The sequence below is a fragment of the Apodemus sylvaticus genome, chromosome 4, assembly GCF_947179515.1.
Source record: "Apodemus sylvaticus chromosome 4, mApoSyl1.1, whole genome shotgun sequence".
Lineage (NCBI taxonomy): Eukaryota > Metazoa > Chordata > Mammalia > Rodentia > Muridae > Apodemus > Apodemus sylvaticus.
Genome location: NC_067475.1, coordinates 139098252 through 139121985, shown reverse-complemented (window position 1 = coordinate 139121985; position 23734 = coordinate 139098252). Strand labels below are relative to the sequence as shown.

General features: G+C 40.9%; 1 protein-coding gene across 5 annotated transcripts in view; it reads left to right on the top strand.

The window, feature by feature from the left end:
* Mecom (MDS1 and EVI1 complex locus) overlaps positions 1–23734 on the top strand; it is a 564089-nt gene that overhangs the window by 505997 nt on the left and 34358 nt on the right. For all 5 annotated transcript variants that reach the window (XM_052180674.1, XM_052180672.1, XM_052180673.1 and 2 more), the window contains 3 exons: positions 10391–10493; positions 16490–16706; positions 22497–22644. In XM_052180674.1, coding sequence (XP_052036634.1) covers positions 10391–10493; positions 16490–16706; positions 22497–22644 — 468 coding nt within the window. The remainder of the gene's footprint in view (positions 1–10390; positions 10494–16489; positions 16707–22496; positions 22645–23734) is intronic.

Here is a 23734-nt window from a genome sequence, read left to right as displayed (position 1 = left end):
ATTGTATAGGCATTGTTTCCAAAGAAAATACATTGGTCTTCTCTCAAGAACAGCATGTTTACTTGTTTTAGCTGAAGCAGCGAAAGTAATTGAGAGAGACACAGAATGCCAATATTAGATTCATACTTATCATTTCTTAGAACTATCCATTCTAAACTTCTAAAGTATGCAAGCCAAAATTAAGATGATAACACAGTAAGCATGTATCAAATAACACGATGATGGAATTGATATTTCATAGTCAAGTAGGCTCATCCATAAACAGGAGAGAAAGCCAAAGGTAAGGGGCACACGTGTGTGCTAGGTATGGCCTTATAGAACATTATGCTTAGCCCAGTTAACAAAACAAAAGAGGACAAGCACCTTGATACTATGTATATGTATATTATAAACACAGTCATTTATAAGCAGTTCCAGGAAGACAATTTAGATGGACATCTCTGAACAGCTTGGAAATGTGATGTTAGACCAGGCAATGATACAGAGCTGACAACATTCTCCAGGTCTCTCTCTGCATATTCTTTCCCATGGTAGGGGCTGCCAAATGGTGAATAGACATAGTTCATCACATCATAAACACACTCATTTACTACCAAGACATCAAGAGACGCCCTGCATAGGGGACGACTGTTCAGTGACATCTGCTACACGTGCACAGCACAAACCTGTACTATTCTAGAATAAGTCGTAAAAAAATGATCCTTTTTTTGCTCTGATTCTTAGAAGGATTTTAAGTGATTAAAAGAATGTTGATGGCATGATAGGTAAATATTGTAGGCTCCTAAAGAACTGCAGGTAAACCTTTCAGCTCTGATCTAATTCTGGTGCTCTGTGGGTGACCCAGCAAACAAAGGTAATGGTTACCCTGAACAAATGAAGAGTGCACGTATTACAGTCTATTTTGGTGACTGTATATGTTCAAAAACTTTCTAATGCTTAAGTTAAAATGTAATGGGTTTAAATCAGCTTCATTTTTGTATGGAAGGAGAAGATCTACAAAAGAAAATAAATATGCATGCTACGATGGTGAAATTAAGAGCAGTAAGCTGTCAAAACATGTATCCTGGATAAAACCCGTGTTGGCCTTGTTTGATTGGTGGATTTTGTTTTTTGAGTAATACTAATAGTGAATGTAATCTGATTTATGTCATAAAATAGAAACAGGGACCACACAATTAACCATTCCCCACTACTTTTCCATAAGCACTTTATCCCAAGTGATTTTCCTTGGCTTAAACTTTTTAACAGATTCTGTGGTGTGTGTGTGTGTGTGTGTTTTACTTTCAGATATTTTCATGCCAGAATGAGCCTTAAAAAGATAGGGTCTTTTTTGACACTGTTGCCTAGAAAGACTCAGGTCTTACGATTTTAGATGGCCTTTTGTTTCACATTCTCAAAGTCATTGCTGTGATGTTTGAGAGGACAGAAATTCTGGGTGTGCTGGCATTGCTGCTAAAACATAATTTCTAAGTAGCTGCAAGTCTGACTGATGTTGTGTTCTCCAAGTGGAAGGAGAGAGTTAACTGTAGTAATTTATAAAGGAAGGCCACAGGAGAGTGAGACCCCAGTCACAGACAACCCATAGAACACCATGACCATTCAAACATCCAAGCTTCCTGACTCATGGTGTCTAGATTGTTTTCCCACGTTCCTTGAAGCTTGTGGTCCACACAACATAGCTTCCTTGCTGCTGCCCACCATTGAGCTGGGACGTTTTCACAGTGACAGACAATGTAGACACAGTAGAGAGCTTGGGTGGCTTACAGAAGCAGCAACTGGTTCTGAGCAGTAGGGCGGGGCAGAAGCAAAGGTAGGAGTGAAGTTGGATACCGAAAGTTGTCCCAAGCTCAGTCCTCAAGGGGACCAAACACAGAAAGGACACCTGCAAGAGCTTTATCAACTATTCAGAGATCTCCTTTATGCCCAGGAACACCCATTCCCACATAGTTAAAGTCAAATAGTCCAGATATCTAAACGATTTACTCAGGCTTTTGAAATTTCTTGTTATTACTATACCTTTCTTTTGAAGTCTTACAGAGCTCCCCCCTTACAAGCCAGTTTGATTGGAAGATTTTGTACATTTCTTTAGACTTGGTCTAATCTTACCTGTGCATCTTTCTCCATCCTTGATAAATCTCTTAATCTTACCTCTCTATATTCTTTACCTAAAATCAGAGGCCAGCCTACCTATAGGGTATCTAGTGTCCACAAGCAATGCTTTTCTTATCATTGTCGAATATAGTAACGAGTTTTGTGTACTTATTTTTTTTTTTACCCCGAAGCATCTTTAGATTAAGACTCTGAATTACCCTGAGGGACACCATTAAGGTTCAGGTCACAGAAGTTGACCTTTCAGGTGAAAACCAAGCCAATCTTTATGTTATGGTGACCAGACTGACCTGGGCATATTCTGTAGGATGTTTTATTTTTATTTTTATTTTTCTTATTTTGTGTGTGTGTGTGTGTGTGTGTGTGTGTGTGTGTGTTAGGATTCTGCATCTTGGAAAGGAACATAGTCATTGGACTCCTGTCCTGCCCTCACATGGTCCTCAAATTAGGAAAGCCCTCAGACAGCCAAAGCATTGTTAACCTTGTCATTTGCACAAAGTGATAAGTACTTTCATTTTTAAACTGACTCCTGACAGCTGGTATTTAGTAAGTAGAATTAGAGAAGCCTCCTGTTGCCTCTGAATCAAAAGAAACACATCGATAAGGGATTACCCAGTGCCTGCTGTCCATTCTGAAGCAATGAGATATAGAAGAATGTGCGCCCCACAAAGAAGACGAAGTCCGAATCCACTTAGGAGATCCTGCCAGCTCCCTTGTGGTTAATGAGTGGCAGCAAGACTCTGCAGTGTTCTCAGTTGGCATGGGCATTGTTCTCATTTGTGCTTTACCTTATAAACTTTTAACTGCTTCCAGGACGACCATGGCTGCTTTGGCACACCCTCTTCCACTCTGCTCAGGCTCCTAGGAGTGATGCTATCGGACTGCCTGACACCAGAACAGCGTTGTTATTGCAAGCTTATTATGGGCTCAATTATTAACTTATTTTCTTTGGCCTTTTACTGAGGAGGGGAAAATCCACTTTCCTTCAACATTCACTTACTATACACGGTGCAAAAACACGGGGGCAAACAGTGCAGGCAGGCAGTGTAGAGACCGGGGAGGGGGGCTCCCTCAGCCCCACCCCTCCCCCCACTTTGTAGAATATACTTGCCTCTACTGTCAGGTAATTTGTTCATTTCTCCTCCACGACAAGGATTTCTGTCCGTGTTCTCTATGCTTCCTTTTGATGTTAAAGTTATTATTGGCTTTGGGCATTTGCTTTGCTTTGCTTTTAAGTCAAGTCCTCCTTTTATACCAAAGTTGTACTCTGCTGCTTTAAGATGACTGCCAGCTGGCAGTACCCAGGGACCAGCTTTGAGGGCCGTGTGCGAGCTAGCTCTGGGGGATGCTATCTGCCTGATACCTTGCTTCCTTTACCCTAAGATGAAACTGCCACAGACTTAGTTTGCTGCTTGATTTTTGCATGAGAAGAAAGTCCCACCTCCTTTCCCTGTATGTAATGCTCAGGCCATGATAGTGACATAACACAGAGGTCTCTCACTAGGACTCCTAGGCCCTGTGCCTCGAAAAGGGTGATGTGAAGTGTCATGCCGTATCAGGTTGAAACAGTCACCTGCTGTATCATACGTACATTTTCAATATTCAGTGTTTGCATGTAGACACATCATCTTTCCCTCAGGACGAGCTGCAAGCATGGAGCATCCCGCAGATTCCAGCTCTTTCTGGTACAGAGCCAGAAAGGTAGTCATCAGCCTGTTTCAAAAGCCACCAACGAGACCTTGGTGGTCAAGGGCGTAAGACATGCCTGCAGCTCGGCAGTCTATCACCCAGAGGTGATCTTTAGCTTCTTTGTAAGGGGAATGTGGCACTTTTGCCAAATCTTGAGAAAAGACTTGGAGTGATCAAGAGGTTTACCTAGGATAAAAAAAAAGCTAATATAATGAAATCCCTTTCCTCATGCATGGGCCTTCCTTGTGGGCCCTGTTGGGGAGATGCTGAGAAGTTAGTTAAGATGCTGTGGCAAAGCAATCCACTGGGTGCACAGCTGGGAAGGCACACTAAGTGGCTCTTCAGAGCTTCTCTTTTTGTAGAAACTAGAACCAAAATCAGTTTTGTCTTCTTTAACTTATTAAATTATATTTGGCTGTTTCTCACATTATTAATAGTTAGTCAAGAATGTGTAGAAGGATAAGAACCCTCAATGATGTTCTCTGCTGACTGTCTTTAAAAGAGGGAAACCCCTCTTTGTGTGTGTGTGTGTGTGTGTGTGTGTGAGAGAGAGAGAGAGAGAGAGAGAGAGAGAGAGAGAGAGAGAGAGAGAGAGAGAGAGTATTCATGCAATTATTTATTTTAGGTGCATGGATTGACCTCAGGGCTTCATACATGCCAGACATGATTGGGGACACTCGGCTGCCTTTCTCCATCTCAATCCCCTCAAAAATGTTTCTTGATTTTCTCTGTGGCTATAAAGATAGTTGCAGAACACCTTCTGTTTGGAGAAACCAAAGGGTGTTTGGCTTGGGCAAAGCTTAGTCACGATAAAGCTAAAGTCTGTTGGACGAGCTTATTTCCTGACCATCTATGTCTGTCTTCCAAAGATGCTTCTCTGCCATTCAGTAAAATTAGACTCAGGATGGACATTGGGATCTTTTTATCCAGAGGTCAAAAGCTTGACCACTTAGAGCTTTCCTGAGTTGTGGCTTCCCACATTGCCAGGGGTAGATGGGGGTCCAGGCTGCGTTTCTTGGGGTGGTCAAGTTTATATAGATATGTTCTGGGAACTGGGACTGCCTCTGCAGCACCAAGACTGACAGATATGTTCCCACCAAATGTTGAGTGTTCAGTTGTGGACTCTGTCGATCAGTCTCCCTCCCAGCCATTTCCAAACATACAAGTTCCACTCAGCTTTCCCTGCTCCTGCATGGCCCTCTGAATGAAGCTATAGTAAAATAAAGCACGCCAGCCAAACATTGGGAGTTGGAGGAGGGAGAAATCAGCTGACAGCTTCAAAGGGGGGAAAAACAGCGATAGTCTGAGAAAAGCTGTTTCTTCATATAGATTCTGCAGGGAGCACATTTCTCTATTATTTCAATTATTAGAACTTCCTGAATAGGTTACAGGTCACTCATAATTCACACTTCTGTCATTTTTAGACATGCCAAATGCAGCATATTATGCATAAATAAAACTTCCAGTGTTTAACCAGGGAAATAAATGGAAAACCATAACAATGAGGCCTTGTTCATCTTTGAAAGGGCAAATCGTTTGTTTTCTTTCTTGTTTTCTCCTGGACACTGGCTTATCTTCTAAGCCATTAGTACAAACCTAGCACTCTGAGGCGACCCAAGTGTAGCAGATTATCAGCAAAGCTGTTCTGAAAGATTCTTAAATTTTCTCTTCTGCAGAATAATGAACAAGAACATACAGTTTTACCTTTTGTAAGGACAAATGGAAATATCATTATTTTGGTGGCAGATTTGGTTGGACAGAGGCCTTGACAAGATGGAATTAGTCTAGAGCTTTCTGTGGACTATTAACTTTTCTCTGAATGCGCTTGAGTGTCTCCACCCTCTGTAGTGTGGTTTTCTTGAGCTTAAGTAACCGAAGGAACTACGCATCCAATGGCATGTACTTAATCTCAATTCTCATTTTATTTTTATATACAATGTATGTAACATAATATATAATTAATTGTGACCTATATCAAACACAGTTAGAATTAATCTGGTTGTTAAGCATTAACAATTAATGTATAACATAAGATTATTAATAGTTCATGTAAAGTTTAAAATTCATTGAAAATATGAACTTTGCTTATTAGATGTCACCTGAAAAATTCATGTCTTAGTACAAAATTATTTACATGTACCACCAAGTGACAGTTGAGCTCCCAGAATCTTAGAATTGGCTGACTTATGTCCATACCATTGCTATATTTTTTTAAATTTTTTGTTTTGTCTTGTAGACTTTTTTTTTCTACCCAGAATCAGTTTCAGAGTTTGGTTAAAATAAATTAATTATAATAATTACGTCTATAGTAAGTGATACCCATTTACAAGTATATTTATGCTTAAGCAATAAATGTCACTAATAATGAAAGAAAACAATGCTGACTTTTTCTCATCTTGTTTTTCAATTATGTAAACAATTAAGGATTATTTTTAAAAAGTCATCAGTTTTGCCAGTGAGAGGAAGTACAATGAAAGTTGGTGAAAAAAACACTATGGTGAGGTCCCTCAGTAAAACAATTGCTATAGATACTTAGCTTTTTAAGTTGAAGAATTCAGAAATCCAAAGATATCATTCATGCTATTTTGGAAAAGAAAAAAGCAGTTTATCCATATGTTAGAAAAATTAAATTTTTATGTTATGAAAAGTTTAAGTGTATGGAAAATTAAGTCATGTTCATAACATCTATTTCTGAATTTTAGTATCAGGTATCAAATTTAGAATTCTAGAAGAGATCTATGAGTTTAAGATGTGTAGTAACTAGATTGAGTTTGAGATATTCAATAACGTGATTCTTATATTAGAATTTCCATGTACCTGTTTCCCTAACTGTAAGAACCATTCTTCTGCCTTTCCACTGTGTGCTGGGATTGTCTTTCATTCCAGCAGAGTCTCTATGAGAGGGAGGGGGGGAGGGGCGAAGGAGAGGGGGGGGGAGGGGCGAAGGAGAGGGGAAGAAGGAGGGGAGAGGGAGGGGGAGAGAGAGAGAGAGAGAGAGGAAGAAGGGAGAGGGAGAGGAAGAAGGGAGAGGGAGAGGGGGGGATGGGGAGGGAGAGGGAGGGGAGGGAGAGCATCACAGGAGACCAACAACTTTTGTATTGGTTGAAACTTCTATCTGATGACGACTTAAGATTTCTGTACTTGTACTGAATTCATCACAAACCCGAGGACATTTTAACTTTGGATCTGGTTAAGTTTTTCCACGCGGCTACAATGGATGGGAAAGGAGAATTGTTAACTCTTTTATGGAATTTAGCAGACAAATCAACTCCCATTTTTTTTTCCACAGCACAAACCCCAGAAAAGTAATGTATTTTCTTCTAGTGCATAACTCAGATGACACAGGGTTTATAGGCTTGCGGTGCAGACAAGTCTCTGGGGATGCCCTGGTCTTAAAGGCGGGTGTCTATACGCATCTACATCGGTGAGCATCTGCACACACCACTCCTGACGCTGTCAGTTTCTTATTTACCACAAGATGTTTTTATAACTTGAAAGGAGAGACACAGCATTTCCTGAGAAGAGAGACACGGTATTTCCTGAAGGAGGAGGGAGGCTCATTCAGGGTTGTCTCCCATCATTTCCCATGCAATTCAGTTTGAGGGGGGAAAAAAAAAAGAAAAAGAAAAGTCATTTTGTTTTGTATTAAAGGACTTCTCTCCCATGGCAGATGCTTGCTAGTGTATTTCTATTCTCATAGGCATATCTGGGCTCAAGTATTCAAATTATCATTTAGTGCCATTCTAATTAGAAGAGGCTCATGTAGTTGGAATTCGGGTCTTCTACATAGAATGGCAGACAGCAGGGGGTCACAGGAGCAGAAACACCTTGAGAGGAGGACTGGACCCTCGAGGGTGTGGAGGGTGGGGCTTTGAGGCACATTCTTAGTGCTGCAGGGGGAAGCATGCCCAGAATGTGCCCTCCTTATGACTGGCGCTTGCCAGTTCTTTTCAAACCCCAGTTTCATGAGCACCATAAAAATTCAGTTAAAATAGAAAAAGAACACCCTGAAGTTAAAATCCGCTCTGCTTTCCCTTGCCTTCCGTGGCCTGGAATGTCACCTTTTACCTCCAGTAAATAAAGCCAACGTCAACACTCTTCCATGTCTTTTATATTTTATGCACTCAATATTCTTCACATGACAATCTGGACACTTAAAGGGTAATTACAGGAGTGATCTATGTCCCAGCAAAGAGAATTGTCTTCATAATATATAGTTGCACTGTATCCATCATTTTCTTTTGTTCCTTGGACTGCTCACATTGGATTGAGTAAATCTAAAATGGAATTAAAAGAGACATGATTAATAGAGGACTGGAAAGAAATCACGATATCATAATACTTTCTTAAAGTGGCCTGACATGTGTGTCTGGGAAGCGTTCCTCAGCCAACACAATCCTGCTCTTTGGCCGTCTTGCTCTGCTTTGTCTTTCTAACCTCACTGGTTCTGAGAAGCTACCGAAAAGTCCGAATGTGTCATGATTCAAATGTTCACATGCTGCTGAAAGGAAACTAAGAAGTTAAACGTGTAAGAGATTCCAGGGCAGAGGGGATTCAAACTGTTGAGAGAAGCCATTGTTTTTCAAGGGGAAATAGCCTCAAGAAGGAAGCAGGGTACTTACCCATGTTCAGGTGTAAGGAGAAAGGCACACGGGCACAGTGATATTATTTTCATCTGGTAACTTCTTGAGCAGGACTCTCACCTGCCTGTGAGGCCCAAGAGAGAGAGCAGAGAGTGATGGGTAGGCTCTGGGTATAAGGAGAGCATGTTCTGTTTTGGGTTTTCTTTTTAAATAAAAACTGAAAAAAGAAGGATCCTGTTCTATGATAGTCTAGATTATACTTTTAGACAAATAAAAGAATCTTGGGTTATATTACAGCAGTATACAGCATTTCTTCCTGATAGCCATTATAAAGGAACTTAAGCGAGCTTAACTATTAATGACTAAGAAAAGCTTCCTTTTGACAAGAAAGAGACTAAGGAGAAAATATTCCTCATTGGAATATATATGAATATCACATGATTCTGTGCTCTAGTCTTTTTTTTTTTTTAAATAGAAACACACACACACACCACCACCACCACCACCATCACTACCAACTGGAGTTTAGAGCCACCTACTGGAAAAAAGAGGCACATCTCTGTAAGCTCTTTAGCTTTTCAAGGGCTAAACAAATAGTTAAATACAAAAATAGAGGAATATTTCCATTTATCTTATAAGCCAGTTTACACAGATTTCCTCAGTTTGAAACAATCAGACAGTCCTGGTTAGCAGACACAGATTCAGTCCAAGGCTGGTCTCAAATGAACAAACATCATCTTCTAAGTTATTCTTCCTATTTCTTGGTTGCATTTGTCTTCTCTAGTGTTTTATTTATTTTCCTCCTACATATGTCCTGGTGTTCAGAATAATGGGAGTTGGGTGCAGTCTTGTTTATTTAAGGATTAGCTAGTAAAAGTATTGGTGTGCGGTGACAGGAAAACAAAATACAGGTTACCATGAGCAAGATGAACATGTAAGAAAAGACATAGGGCTGATTCACATTGATGGTTCAAGGGCCTAAAATGTTTAGTGTTTATGAGGTACAGTATGACTTTTATTTTTCCCCCCAAACCTCCATCTGATTATAGAATTGATCTTTAATAAATAACCTCAGGGTAAGATAAATAGTTGATAGCATTCTAGTGGTAAAATAAATACATATCTTAAAGATGTTTATGCGCAAATGTGTCATTTATTGGTGATAAAAGCTTGATGCCCCAACACACAGGAGGCCATGGCTTCTCTGTCACAGAGTTTTTAGGAAAGGTAGGTAGAGCTTGGACATTTCAGATTATGATTCTTCACACAGCTTCCCCAACCCACTAGTAGCAGATTTATTAAGTCTTTTCCTGTCTGTCTTTGCTTAGCAAGAAAGCCAGGGCATAAGCTCCCAAATCAGCAGCCAGGTCACAGAGTGAAAACGAAGCCCAGTACTCGTGTGTTGGAGCTGTAATCAGGAGCTAGGGCGCAAGGTCAGGGCCTAGGTAGGAGATCACCTTTCTCATTGGTGGAAGCAGAGAGTGGTGTTTGGAAACAAAATGATTCTGTTCTCTAGAGACCATAGCTGTTCAGTTTGCTGCAATCCATCCGCCACTCCCTTTGGAGTCTCTTGTAGAAAAAGGATCCTCTGCTAAGCAGGGGCCCCTCAGGGTTAGCTAGGACACTGCCAGACCCTCAGGGGTGCTTTAGCTTTGCGAAGGGGTGGCTTGCTAGGTGCTTTGAGGAATTCTAGGATGGGAAAGCTCTTTTCTAAACATACATAGATAACACAGCAAACTGACATTGTGAAATTTGGTTTGTATACTAGCTAGGATTTGGAAAAAGGTTTGTAAACTCCTTGAGGGATTTTTTTTTTCCCAACAAGGAGATTATTTTCTTCTCTTGGTTAATAAAACAGAAATTACCATTTCCTTTGATAAAATAATAAAAATAAAAGGGAATATGTTTATGAAAATAGTAGAACATGTCCAGCTGCCCTGGTGTATCCTGCCTTTTGTTAACGTTTGCTCATGTCTGTCTTTCCTGCCACCTGGGCTGGCTCTTTGAAGATTTTCTACCGAGTAGTCGCAGACATTGCGCCTGGGGAAGAACTCCTGCTGTTCATGAAGAGTGAAGAGGACCCTCATGCGCCCATGGCGCCTGACATCCATGGTGAGTGCTGAGCGCCCGGTGCGGTGCTTTCAAGAGCAAGTCCACGAGGGTCCTTCACACCAGCGCTTTCTTCCTGTACTTCCTTGGCTGCACTGTGCCATTTTTCTCAGAATGAGTATTTTCTGGAGTTGACACATGGATACAGTGATGGAGAAAGCAGAGTTAGCTGAGGTCTAAGCTGAAGTATACATATGGAAAAATCTGAAGACTTGATCAGAAGCATCACCTTAAGTTTGGCTACAATTCCCTCTGTAAGAGTCCTTCCTCTCTCTTAAAGAGTTTGTTGTTGAGCACACGAGTGTTCTGTTGCATGGTTGTATGCGCACAACGCACAGGTAGTGCCTACAGAGGCCAGAAGGGGGCGTCAGATCCCATAAGCTTGAGTGGTGGATGATGTGTGACCACCATGTGGGCACTGGAAATTGAGCCCAGGTCCTGTGCAAGAGCATCAGGTGCTTTAAACTACTGAACATCTCTCCAGCTTTCCCATTTCGCTTCTTGAAGTAGCCAAGCTTGGATCTTTCTTCAAATGACCAACTGTTTCTCCCATGTATATTTCTATTACTGGGAAAGTGTCTCTGTGAGAGCAAAATAGTAATTGCTTTTGTGCCATTGAGGTGAGACAATGTTTCTTTCTTTTCCTTCTAATTCCTGTCTCCTAATATAATGTGCTGCTATTCAATGCAGTATTTTGAATCAAAAATACTTTAGTTAGAGGCCAGGCTCCAGTGAGTCCAGGGAGGACTTTAACTTTCGAACCTAGCTATTTTTACTCAAGCAGTGCTCTCCCCACCCATACTTGGGCTCCATTTTGTTTCTTTGTAAAATATTCTGGTAGTTTGGGGCTGTCTTTGGGGACATGCATTTTCCTTTTGGAAGTCCGATATTGAAATTGCCTTTAGAAATCTAGACTTTTCAGTCAGTCTGGTAGTGTTTGAGCTTGAATAGAGAGTCTGGCCTTTCTTAGACAGTACAGCATGCTTAATGCTAAAACAAATGTGCAAGCCAGGCTCGCTTGGTATACTGTTTCACTTCTACATGGTCATTGAGTTCTAGGTGTTTCAGGACTAAATAGATGTGATCATTTCCATTCTTAAGTGTTTTAAGACACTCATTAAGGCGCCATTGCTTAAAGTATTCTTGGGGCTAGAGAGATAGTTTACCTTGCAAGCACGGAAGACCTGAGTTTGATCTCCAGAACCCATCTAACGAAAAATTTAAGAGTGGTGGCACATAGTGTCAGTGCTTATGAGGTGGAGACATGTGTGGCTTTGAGACACTGGCTGGCCTGCCTAACCTAATGAGTTCCAGGCTAGGGAGAGACCCTGTTTCAAAAGACTAATAAAATAAAAGTATATCATACTTGAGGGGTGCCACCTGAGGTTATGCTATCACTCCAACACATATACACACATCTGCACACACACACACACACACACACACACACACACACACACGCACACACCATCCTTGAACTGCTAGCTGTGTGTTGTTTCAATGCATCATATCTCTTCCCAAACATGTAACCATACACTGACATATAAGGCCTAGAATGTTTAAGTGGTTACTTGGAGTTTTTTTACTTCTAGACAAAATAAATTTAAAGCATACACATTCTTTATGCTGGATATAATGCATTTTACATATATTATTCTATTTAACTTTTTACATGAAGGTTAAAATTCCTGAGTGAGGAATTTCGCAGATTGAGAAACTGAGGCTAAGACAAAGTGGATTATCTAGGAAGACCATGTGGCTAGTATATAGAGTCAGCCTCCGGCAAAGTGCCTTTGCTGTCTAATATTAGGCTTTTTCTATGCATTTTAAAGCCTGGAAGTCTTGTTTCTTTGTAGGTTCCTGATTGAGATGGGAAGCCAAGATCTTGAATATATAGGAAAAAGTTTCTTTAGTTGCTATTGTTGAGATTTCTGTCTGAGATTGATTGTAGAGTACACCAACCTTTGTTTTGTTTTGAATTTTTTGTTTGTTTTGTTTTTATTAGATATTTTCTTTATTTTCATTCAAATGTTATTCTCTTTTCTGGTTTCCCCTCAGAAACCCTCCTATCCCATACCCGCCCCCCCTGCTCACCAACCCACCTACTCCTGCTTCCCTGTCCTGGCATTTCCCTACACTGGGGCATGGAGCCTTCACAGGACCAAGGGCCTCTTCTATCATTGATGTACAATAAGGCCATCCTCTGCTACATATGCGGCTGGAGCCATGGGTCTCTCCATGTGTACTCTTTGGTTGGTAGTTTAGTCCCTGGCATCTCTGAGGGGGGGGTACTGGGTGGTTCATATTGTTGTTCCTTCTTATGGAGCTGCAAACCCCTTAAGTTCCTTCAGTCCTTTCTCTAGATCCTCCACTGGGGACCCTGTGCTCAGTCCAATGGTTGGCTGACAGCATCCACTTCTGTATTTCTTAGGCACTGGCAGAACATCAGGCTCCTGTCAGCAAGTACTTGTTGGCATCCACAATAGTGTGTGGGTTTTGTAACTGTGTATGGGATGGATCCCCAGGTGGGGCAGTCTCTGGATGGTCTTTCCTTCAGTCTCTGCTCCATACTTTGTCTCTGTATCTCCTCCTGTGGGTATTTTGTTCCCCCTTCTAAGAAGGACCGAAGTATCCACACGTTGGTCTTCCTTCTTCAGCTTCATGTGGTCTGTGAATTTTATCTTGGGTATTCCGAGCTTCTGGACTAATATCTACTTACCAGTGACTGCATTCCATGTGTGTTCTTTTGTGATTGGGTTACCTCAATCAGGATGATATTTTCTAGTTCCGTCCATTTGCCTAAGAATTTCATGAATTCATTGTTTTTAATAGCTGAGTAGTACTCCATTGTATAAATGTACCACATTTTCTGTATCCACTCCTCTGTTGAAGGGCATCTGGGTTCTTTCCAGCTACTGGATATTATAAATAAGACTGCTATGAACATAGTGGAGCATGTGTCCTTATTATAGGTTGGAGCATCTTCTGGGTAGATGCCCAGGAGTGGTATAGCTGGGTCCTCAGGTTCTATTTTCTGAGGAACTGCCAAACTGATTTCCAGAGTGGTTGTACCAGCTTACAATCCCACCAGCAATGGAGGAGTATTCCTCTTTCTCCACATCCTCACCAGCATCTGCTGTTACCTGAGGTTTTGATCTTAGCCATTCTGACTAGTATGAGGTAGAATCTCAGGGTTGTTTTGATTTGCATTTCTCTGATAACTAAGGATGTTGAACATTTCTTTAGGTGTTTCTCAGCCATTCAGCATTCCTCAGTTGAGAATTCTTTGTTTAGCTCTGTACCCCATTTTAATAGGGTTATTTGGTTCTCTGGAGTCTAACTTCTTGAGTTTGTTGTATGTATTGGATATTAGACCTCTGTCAGATATAGGGTTGGTAAAGATCTTTTCCCAGTCCGTTGGTTGCCTTTTGGCCTATTGACAGTGTCCTTTGCCTTACAGAAGTTTTGCAATTTTATGAGGTCCTATTTGTCAATTCTTGATCTTAGAGCATAAGCTATTGGTGTTCTGTTAGGAAATTTTCCCCTGTGTCCATGTGCTTAAGGCTCTTCCCCAGTCTCTTTTCTATTAGTTTTAGTGTATCCGGTTTTATGTGGAGGTCCTTGATGAAAGCAATCTACAGATTCAATGCAATCCAATTCAAATTACAACTCAATTCTTCATAGAGTTAGAGCAATTTGCAAATTTATCTGGAATAAAAAAGCCAGGATATTGAAAACTTCTCAACAATAAAAGAACTTCTGGCAGAATCACCAGAATCTGACCTCAAGCTGTACTACAGAGCAATTGTGATAAAAAACTGCATGGTATTGGTACAGTGACAGGCAGGTAGATCAATGGAATAGAATTAGAAGACACAGAAATGAACCCACATATGTATGGTCACTTGATATTTGACAAAGGAGCTAAAACCATGCAGTGGAAAAAAAGACAGCATTTTCAACAAATGGTGCTGATTTAACTGGAGGCTAGCATGCAGCAGAATGCAGATCGACCCATTCTTATCTCCTTGTACAAAGCTCAAGTCCAAGTGGATCAAGGGCCTCCACAGCCACCTTTGTAACTACGCATCCTATCAGATGGTGCTATCTGCATCCTTTGCCATTGTACCTTTGTTATTGGTGTCATTTAAGCTAAACCCATGTCCTAGTGGATAATGGTAGCAGGGTCTTGGTAGGTCTCCTGTTACATCTGCCCCAATGCAGATGGGGGAATTCTTCTACAAAGCAGCCCTGAACATATGCCTGCTCCCAGCTTCCAGTGATGTTCTGTTCCCTTCTTAACATGACAGTCTATAGCCTTCTGTCCCTTCACTTCTCCCCTTCCTTCCATGGGCCTTAAATACCTGGCATACTTTGCTGCAGCCTTACCTCTCTGTGAGTCATGTGTGTCTCCATCTTAGTGCACACCATCTCTATCCCACCTGGCTGAGTTTTACTCCAACTTAGCTGAGTTATGCAGTTCCCCATTGCTCCTGTGTGTTCATTAGCATTGCAGTCACACATATCCCTTTGAGTTTCCTGCACACACATTCTCTAGCAAAGCATATGGGAACTCGGTAGGTGATGACAATGTTTTCCCCCAAACACTCGGTCAATTAATAACTGAAGAATAACGTCTTCCTTGGTTATAGGTCTACAAAACAGCCTGTGTGTCATGGTATTACTATGGGTGTTTTTCAACATCACGAGCTATACACAATACCTCTTGGGTCATGCCTGTGGACTTTTGTGTGGGCTTCCAACCACTGAGTAGAAAGAGTAGGAACAGTGCTTTTTGTATAACTTCATAATGCTCATTGTATTTTCAGCTATTACTGCCTATGTACTCTACTGATTTAAAGTATAAATTAATGTTTGCTGTTTAACAAAGCTATGCCTATTATTGCTGGCCCTTGAGAAATATAAATTAGCCCCATAGGGTGCTGGAAACATCTTGTGCTCCACTCCAGGTAATTGATGGTTTACTAACAATGATGGGCACAATTATACCTCAGATATGGGTTCTGTGTACATGCCTTTGGCTTAGGGAAAAGAAGTGAGTTTGAGTTCTGACCTAGCCACTTGTCTTTTGGGGCCATAACTAACTTAGTACTGTTGTTTGAAAAATGAGTAAAAATCAGTTCTATATTTTCTTATACTTGACTGTTCAGGAATATAAATAACTCCTGTATTGGCTTGAAACTTGAGATTATGATCAATAAAAGGTAATGACTACTTCCATTATCCCTGGAACCTACAGAGATTTAGGTGTTAAGTTTTATTTGAAGAGGAGATTACATGGTAGCCTCCGTAAATGCATTATTTTCTCCAGACATCTTATGGGTTCTTCACATGAATTATTTTTACTCTCCTCATTAGCCTGACTAGGAAAAATGGTGGTCAGTGCTTTCAGGGTTGGGAAATGGCTCAGTGGGTAAAGTGTCTGCTGTCCAAGCTTGAAGACATGAGTCTGAATCCTCTGCATCCGTCTAAAAGCAAGCATGGCTGTGCACATCTGTAACGCCACCAAAGGGAGAGGCAGAGTCAGGAGTATCCCCAGGATATTGAAATGTTGAGTCTAGGTTCAGCGAGAGACTCTATCATCCACGGTCATGCAGTCTCTCTCTCTCTCTCTCTCTCTCTCTCTCTCTCTCTCTCTCTCTCTCTCTCTCTCTCTCCACACACACACACATATACTCTCTCTCTACACACACACACTCTCTCTCTCTCTCTCTCTCTCTCTCTCTCTCTCTCTCACACACACACACACACACACACCTACTCTCTCTCTCTCTCTCTCTCTCTCACACACACACACACACACACCCTCTCTCTCTCTCTCTCTCTCTCTCTCTCTCTCTCACACACACACACACACACACACACCAAAAGCAAACTATGGATTGTGTTTTGTGTAACTCAATACAGAGTCTGGTTATGGTGAGGATGAATTTAGTATCCTACTGCATTGGCTAACGAAACTTGCACTGTCTTCACAGAAGACCGGCAGCACCGCTGCGAAGACTGTGACCAGCTCTTTGAATCCAAGGCAGAGCTAGCTGATCACCAGAAGTTCCCATGCAGCACCCCTCACTCAGCATTCTCCATGGTGGAGGAGGACTTGCAACAAAACCTGGAGAGTGAGAGCGACCTCCGGGAGATCCACGGCAACCAGGACTGTAAGGAATGTGACCGAGTGTTCCCCGATCTGCAAAGGTTAGAGAAGACATGGTGAACATGGGTGTTTGCTCTACGGCAAAGTGTGACGCTGGAGTCTGACAAGTTTGCTCTGGGGAGAACTAGAGCTTCAGAACAATTGGCCAGATGATTGGAATTGGAATCAGTGTCTCCTTAAAACTTCTTGTCCTTAAGATACTTACAGTGAACATGGATCATTTTTGTCAATCAGAAAATATTCCTTCCCTTCTCTTTCTTCCTCTTCCTTTCCCTCCCCTTTCCTTCCCTCCCTTACATTCCTCTCTCCTCCTCCTCCCTCCTCATTTTCCCCCTAAACCTAGGGATCATACAAGAGCCTTGACTGCGTAAGACAAGTGCTCTGCCAATGCGCTATATTGCTAGTCTATAGATGTTATGATTTAATCAGATTATGATTTAAGCAGACTTCAGTTGAACTGAAGTCTTAACTTTACAGGGAATGATGACTTTGAGAAAAAATACAGAGTGAGAGGAAAAAAATAAGTAGTGCTATGTCAAGAATAATAAGGCTACCTTTACTTCACTTAAATAGTAGGGCTACCTCTATCTCATTTAAAGGACTAAAATTCTAGATCTCAGGCTCACTTTCAGAGATAACTTTTGACAGATACATATATATATCTATAGGTCATGAATCCAAATTGTCCATCAAATTGCATATCCACAAAAGAACCCGACTAGGTTCAAGTGTCCCAGGCAGCATTTTCTAAAGTGAAGAACAGCACTAGGGATCTAAATGAAGCAATGCCTTAATACCTAAGAAAATGGAGATCAGATCTCAGCAGTTTATTTGCTTTGCATAGCCCTTTGAAATTAACTCAAGAATGTTCTTTATTTGACTGAAGGACACACCAATACTGGAACCCCCCCACTCCCCGAAAACTATGTTGATAATTATGCTACAGAATGCAACTTTATGTTCAGAGAGGCCAATAGGTTTTCTTTTTGTTTATTTCTACCTAATGGCTTTCGGTTTTGGCTTGCAAAGGGTTTTAAGAGTTACATTCATTACCCTTTTTTTTTTCAATCTGAAAATAATCTCTGGAACATATAATTAGGCTTTTCAAGTGAGCACATCACGTTGTGTTTCTATGGGGATGCTGGTGTATCAAATGGCCTTGTTCAAGATTCTGAAAGCTGAGTGGGTTCTAGACATGGCACGTACTCCAACTCACCCTTTCCCTTCCTCCCTTCCTTCCTGGATGCTTTTCCTCTTCTCTTTTATTTCCTCTGACTGCCCTGTCTTCTCTCTCTTCTCCCGGGTCTATGTTAGGAAAGCATTTCATGCAAATGTCACTGAGAGACCTTGAAGTGTAATCACATCCTCTTCCTCTTCTAGACTGAGTCAAATGCTGTATCTCTAGCTTTGAAAATTCAGTCCCAAGTTAGTTACCAATGAAAAAGGAAATGGGAAATAAGAGGGTTTCCCTAGCACCCGTTATACTCACCTCTGTAGATGTTAATCTACACAGAGTGTAATTCAATAAATCCCCCATATATGTCTAGTAAAATGTAAATTTATAGTAAAAATTATAAAATATCTTTTAAATATAATCATGCCCCTCTATTATAAAAAATAAAATGAAGCCAGAAAATGCCAGTGAGAAGATAACTTCCCCACCCCCCACACACAAAATGCTATCTCCAGTGCCAGAAATGAATTGTTTCACTTTTTTTTTTTGTAAGAACAATGGATAATATTACTGTGCAAAAACCTGAATTCTCACTTCCTTTGGGATGCCCAGCCATCACTATGGAGAACCTCCTGGATCTAGTCAGCCACAGGCCAGAGCTCCAGGAAGCTTCACTTCATGCTGATGGCAATTATCAGTGAGTCATGGGTGGAGCCCAGAACAGACTCCTCCAAACTTCTCATCTGGACGCCCAGCTGGATGAGTGGAGTATATCATCAGTTAGGTCCCATTCTCCAAGTGCTGAGGGTGCTCGCGGAGCCTATGCCTTGGCCTTAACTCCAATTCACAGTTGGGGGGCGGGTATTTCCTCTTCATTGAATCCTGCCATTGTCATTGATATCATCAAGAGAAGACAGTTCATTGTGATAGAATCTTCTTTCCACACCCCCTATCTGTTATTGAATTTATTTGTGTGTGTGTGTGTGTGTGTGGTGTGTACTTGTAGGAGTTGGTTCATTCTCCTTCAATTATGCAGATTGCTGGAGCAGGATGTAGGTTGGTATCCGAGGCACCTCTACCCAGTGAGCCATTTTTTCTTCTTAAAAATTTTAAAACTAATGCAGAGGTGGGGGCCGCTGACCAAAGCTCCACGAACTGTTAAGTTGTATGAAAAGGAGCGAAGACTGAAGACTGGTTGGTGTGCTTCTGTGTTTATGGAAGCACTAGACTGGCTTTTTTGAGAACTTGTTTTTCTTCCCCCTTTTGTGTGTGAGCCTGAAGGCTATGAGGGTGTGTGTGTGTATGTATGTATGTATGTATGTATGTATGCATGTATGTATGTATGTATGCACGCATGTATTTATGCATGTATATATGTACGTATGCATGCATGTATGTATGCATGCATGTATGTACATATGTATGCATGTATGCATGCACGTGTGCACATGTATGCATAGCTACGTGTATAGATACAGGCCTATGAATGAGGAGGAGGGAAGACAGCCTTGACTATCATTTTTTGGAGGCTGTCGATTTATATTTTTCCTTTTTATTCTGAGACAGGGTTTCAGAACCTGAAACCCTGGCCTGAAGCTTACCAAGTAGGCTAGACTGGCTGGGGCCACTGTGCCACCCAGGGATCTTCTCGTCCTTATCTTTTCTTCTTGAATTACAAGTGTGTGCCACCATGTCGACTGTTTTTATGTAGGTTCTAGAAACCCAGTTTGCACTCTACTGAGTAATCTACATGGCCCTCCCCCACCCATGTTGTTCTGTTTGTTTGCTTTGTTGCTATTGCTGTTGTTTTTCTGTTTTGTTTTGTTTTGTCAGTGATGCAGCGATAACACCATGAAACAATATAGACTTTATACTGCACACAAAAAAGCAGAAGGGAATGTTCCCTTGCTTTGTCTTCCCCTACGGAGAACTATGTGCTCACAACACGTCCTTGGAACTGGAGTGCATCCTTGTAGTTGTTGAGAGAATAAGACTCAGAGCACACAGTGACCTTCTGTCACTGGGATGCGGGGATCAGAGTTTCACATGCAGATGCTAGACTACCTATTCCCTCCATGGCTGCTGACTTTAATGAAATCTCAGTCACTGAAAAAGTTTCCAAGGAAGCCTCTGACTCCGCTCATGCTTGCTGCAGTTACTGATACCTCTCTAAGCTCAATCCTAGCATTTCAACTTCTTTAACCAACAGAGAGTTATGCATTGAGATAAAGATAAAGTCTTTCTTTTAATGCCACACTCCTGTTCTGTTCCAGTACTGTGTGTTTAGGAAGGTGGCAGCACTTGTGGTCAAACAGCGGCATTGGCATCTGGATTGACTCCAGGGCCCCCCAAATGAGCTCAGACTCCGATATGCGTAGGAAGGAAGTGATGGAGGATAGTAAGTGTGGGAACGGTGTTTTTAATTTATCAAGCTCTGGGTGCAATGCTTTGCTCACTTACCAACTCCACCCACGGGCTGATGAATGAATCCTCAGTGCTGGTCTTATTCAAATACAGAGTACTGATCTCACAGGAAAGGAGACAGAGTTAAACACGCACACTTGACAGTTTTAATAGCGGTTAATTGTGGAATGCTTCAAATAGGCACAAATCAGAGAGACAGGTGATTTTAAAAATACCCCTGTACTCAGCATCTTCAGTTACTTCAGGGAAGTATTTGAAACAAATCCTGGATATTATTTCATGGGGGTTTTGTTTGTTTGCTTGTTTTTTAATTTATGCTAGATAAGTCTAAGTGTGTCTGTAGAAAGTAAAGACTTTTAATATGTCATTTCGATAAAACCCTTTAAACAACAAGACTGGCATTATCAGGTCAGAGTGTAAATACTAATAGTTAGGGCTTTTAGGAGTATTATAAATCGAAGGTCCATGTATGACAACTGATTGCCAGAATTATGACTACGTTAATCTAGTGAGTGTTCCTCTTGTCAAAATTTTTCTTCTCTGGCTATCTATCTCTCCAGCTGTTGGTCTCAGTACATTTTCTCCCTCTCAAATTCTGTTGTTTATATATCCTTGGTGGTGTCTAACACATTTCTTCTTTTCTTCTTTTATCCATAAAGGTATTGTTACTTCTTAAGCCTTAACTGGGCTTTAGATTAAATGGTTTAACAAAACAGATATTATCACTTATTTATATCAGGAAGTGTGCAGTAGGTCACCCAAATTCATGGCACATGAAGAATTCTGGTTTCATCATCCTTTCATCATTTATTATAAGGATGAATTAATTTTATGTAGAGAAACTATTCCTTATTGTCCAGTTTTGTCTCCCTAAAATAGAAGTTACATCACAGGGAAAGCATGTTTGTTCATTTTCCCCTTATGTTCCGGTTCCACAATAAACATCCTATAAGAGTGGCCAGCAAGGCTCTGTCTGTGCAGTTTTAAAATACTCTTTTTGTTAAAGACTTTTGTCACTGTTACTGGTTCTTTGGAGATCATCTGCCCCTTTCTTACTCTCTGCAATAACATGATGTTCAGACCCTTGTCTGTGTGCTTTATCAGATAGGACATGGGCAGAGGTTCTCAGGGTCTCTGGCTACAGGAGGTGAGCGCAGTGTACCAGTGTGCCAAGGACAGTGTGGTCAGTGGACAAAAATGCTTTAGGTGGCTTCCAAGGGCGGTGGTAGTACACTGTCTATATTTTCATTCCATTGCATTAGTGCAGATTCATGTACCAATGTAGAAAAGAATTCTCAAAACAGGAATAAAATACAACCCAGAACTTAGTAACCTTTAAAACATAGATAAACTATCTTATGAGGACCCTCTAATCATGTTTTTCTCCCATTAGGAGTCTTAATGCTATGTCGATTTAAATTACGTATGCTATTCTTTATAGTTCATGAGTTATCTAACATGTTTATCTATCATCTATCTACTGATATATCTATCATATCTATCCGTGTTCTGTCTGTCTATCTATCTATCTATCTATCTCTCTATCTATCTATCTATCTATCTATCTATCTATCTATCATGTACCTGTTTATGTATGTAAAAATGTATGTATGTATCTATTTCTATTTATCTTCCTTCTTGTTGTCATCATTGCAATCACTGCCATCCCATCATTGCCATCGTCATCATCTGTTATTTGTACACATGTATGCCCACATATTTATCCACACATTGACCCATCTATATCAGGGCCATAATAGGAAGCTACTTTCAGTTTTCCTTCCTTTATGACTAGAAATACAAATACTTCTGTATCAAGACATTAGATATATCAGAGAGAATGTCTACCTTATGTTCTTAAGCATTTTATTAACATGATTAATATTTGAATGAAGTAAATAACAGCAATCAATGTTGATAATTAAGACCATAGCACAAATCTTAATAGACAGATAACTCTCTCTCTCTCATAGTTCTAGATTACCAGATAATCTTTGATAGCTGTGTCAGATTTATTCCAAAGAGGGCTATTATCTCTGGTGGGACACAGTCTAGGAGACATTACATGTACTTTTATCCATCAAAGGCCATTTCTTCTCTTTCTTCCCACTTCAACTCTCAACTTTCTCTCTCAACGCTTTCCTTGCCAGTTGGATCAGTAATGAAATGGAACTCTGTTTATGACTGTATTCCTTGTCACTCTGTCTTATTAAATCCATTGTTCTCTTGGCAGCCTGGAGAAGCACATGCTGTCACATACTGACGAGAGGGAGTACAAGTGTGATCAGTGTCCCAAGGCATTTAACTGGAAGTCCAATCTAATTCGCCACCAGATGTCACATGACAGTGGAAAGCACTATGAGTGTGAAAACTGTGCCAAGGTACAGTGAATTTGTAGGCTACTTACCTCTCTCTGTCCTTCTCTCCCTTAACCCTTTGCTTGCTGCACTATATAAGACAAGCGTTGAAAGAGGGAACCATAAATACCTTCAGAAATGTAGGCCGAGTGTCACATGCTGGAAGGCATTAGCACAGGGCATAGAAACACTTAGTGAGTATTCTTTTATTTCTGGAAGGGAGGAAGAGAGGCTTAATGGTGAGTTACAGAACTAGGTGTCAGACATCCTTGGTAAAATCCCAGTTCCGCTACTGACTTGCAAGTGCAGGGTTGTTTTTATAGCCTTGTGGGGAATGGAAATTATATCCAACATGCATTACTTATTTCTTTTAATAGCAATTTGTGAGGAAAGTCACATAAAGCTTCTGAAGGCTTATTCATGAAGAATGGGAGACTCCAACTTTTTCACTTAATCCTTCTTGTAGATCATAGCTGGGTTGGTACACACCGAACAGCTCAGGGCATCTCTGTCTTAGTGGCCAGTACTGTACAACACTCTCCATTTGGGCCACAGAGTGGGCTACAGCAATGGTCAGTCACAACTTGCATGGTTTTGTTTTGGTATTGGTTTTGATTTTGGTTTTGGTTTTTCTTTTCTCCTTCTTTTCTTTTCTTTTCCTTCCTTTCTTTCTCTCTCTCTCTTTCTTTTCTTCCATCCTTCCTTCCTTTCTGTCTTCCTTCCTCTTTCTTTCTTTCTTTCTTTCTTTCTTTCTTTCTTTCTTTCCTTCCTTCCTTCCTTCCTTCCTTCCTTCCTTCCTTCCTTCCTTCCTTCCTTCCTTCCTTCCTTCCTTCCTTCCTGTCTTCCTTCCTCTCTCTCTCTCTCTCTCTCTCTCTCTCTCTCTCTCTTTCTTTCTTTCTTCCTTTCTTCCTTTCTTCCTTTCTACTCTTTTCCACAGTAAAAACAGACAAGTCTGGGAATGGTTGCTTCTGGGAATGGTTGCTTTCTATTTCCACAATTTTTCTCATGGCCATTGGAATTGGGACACTTGATAGTACCTTGAAAAATATTTTATTCCTGGATGTGTAACTAGGTCTCTCATATTTTTATTTAGTGAAATATTCAAAGGACAAGC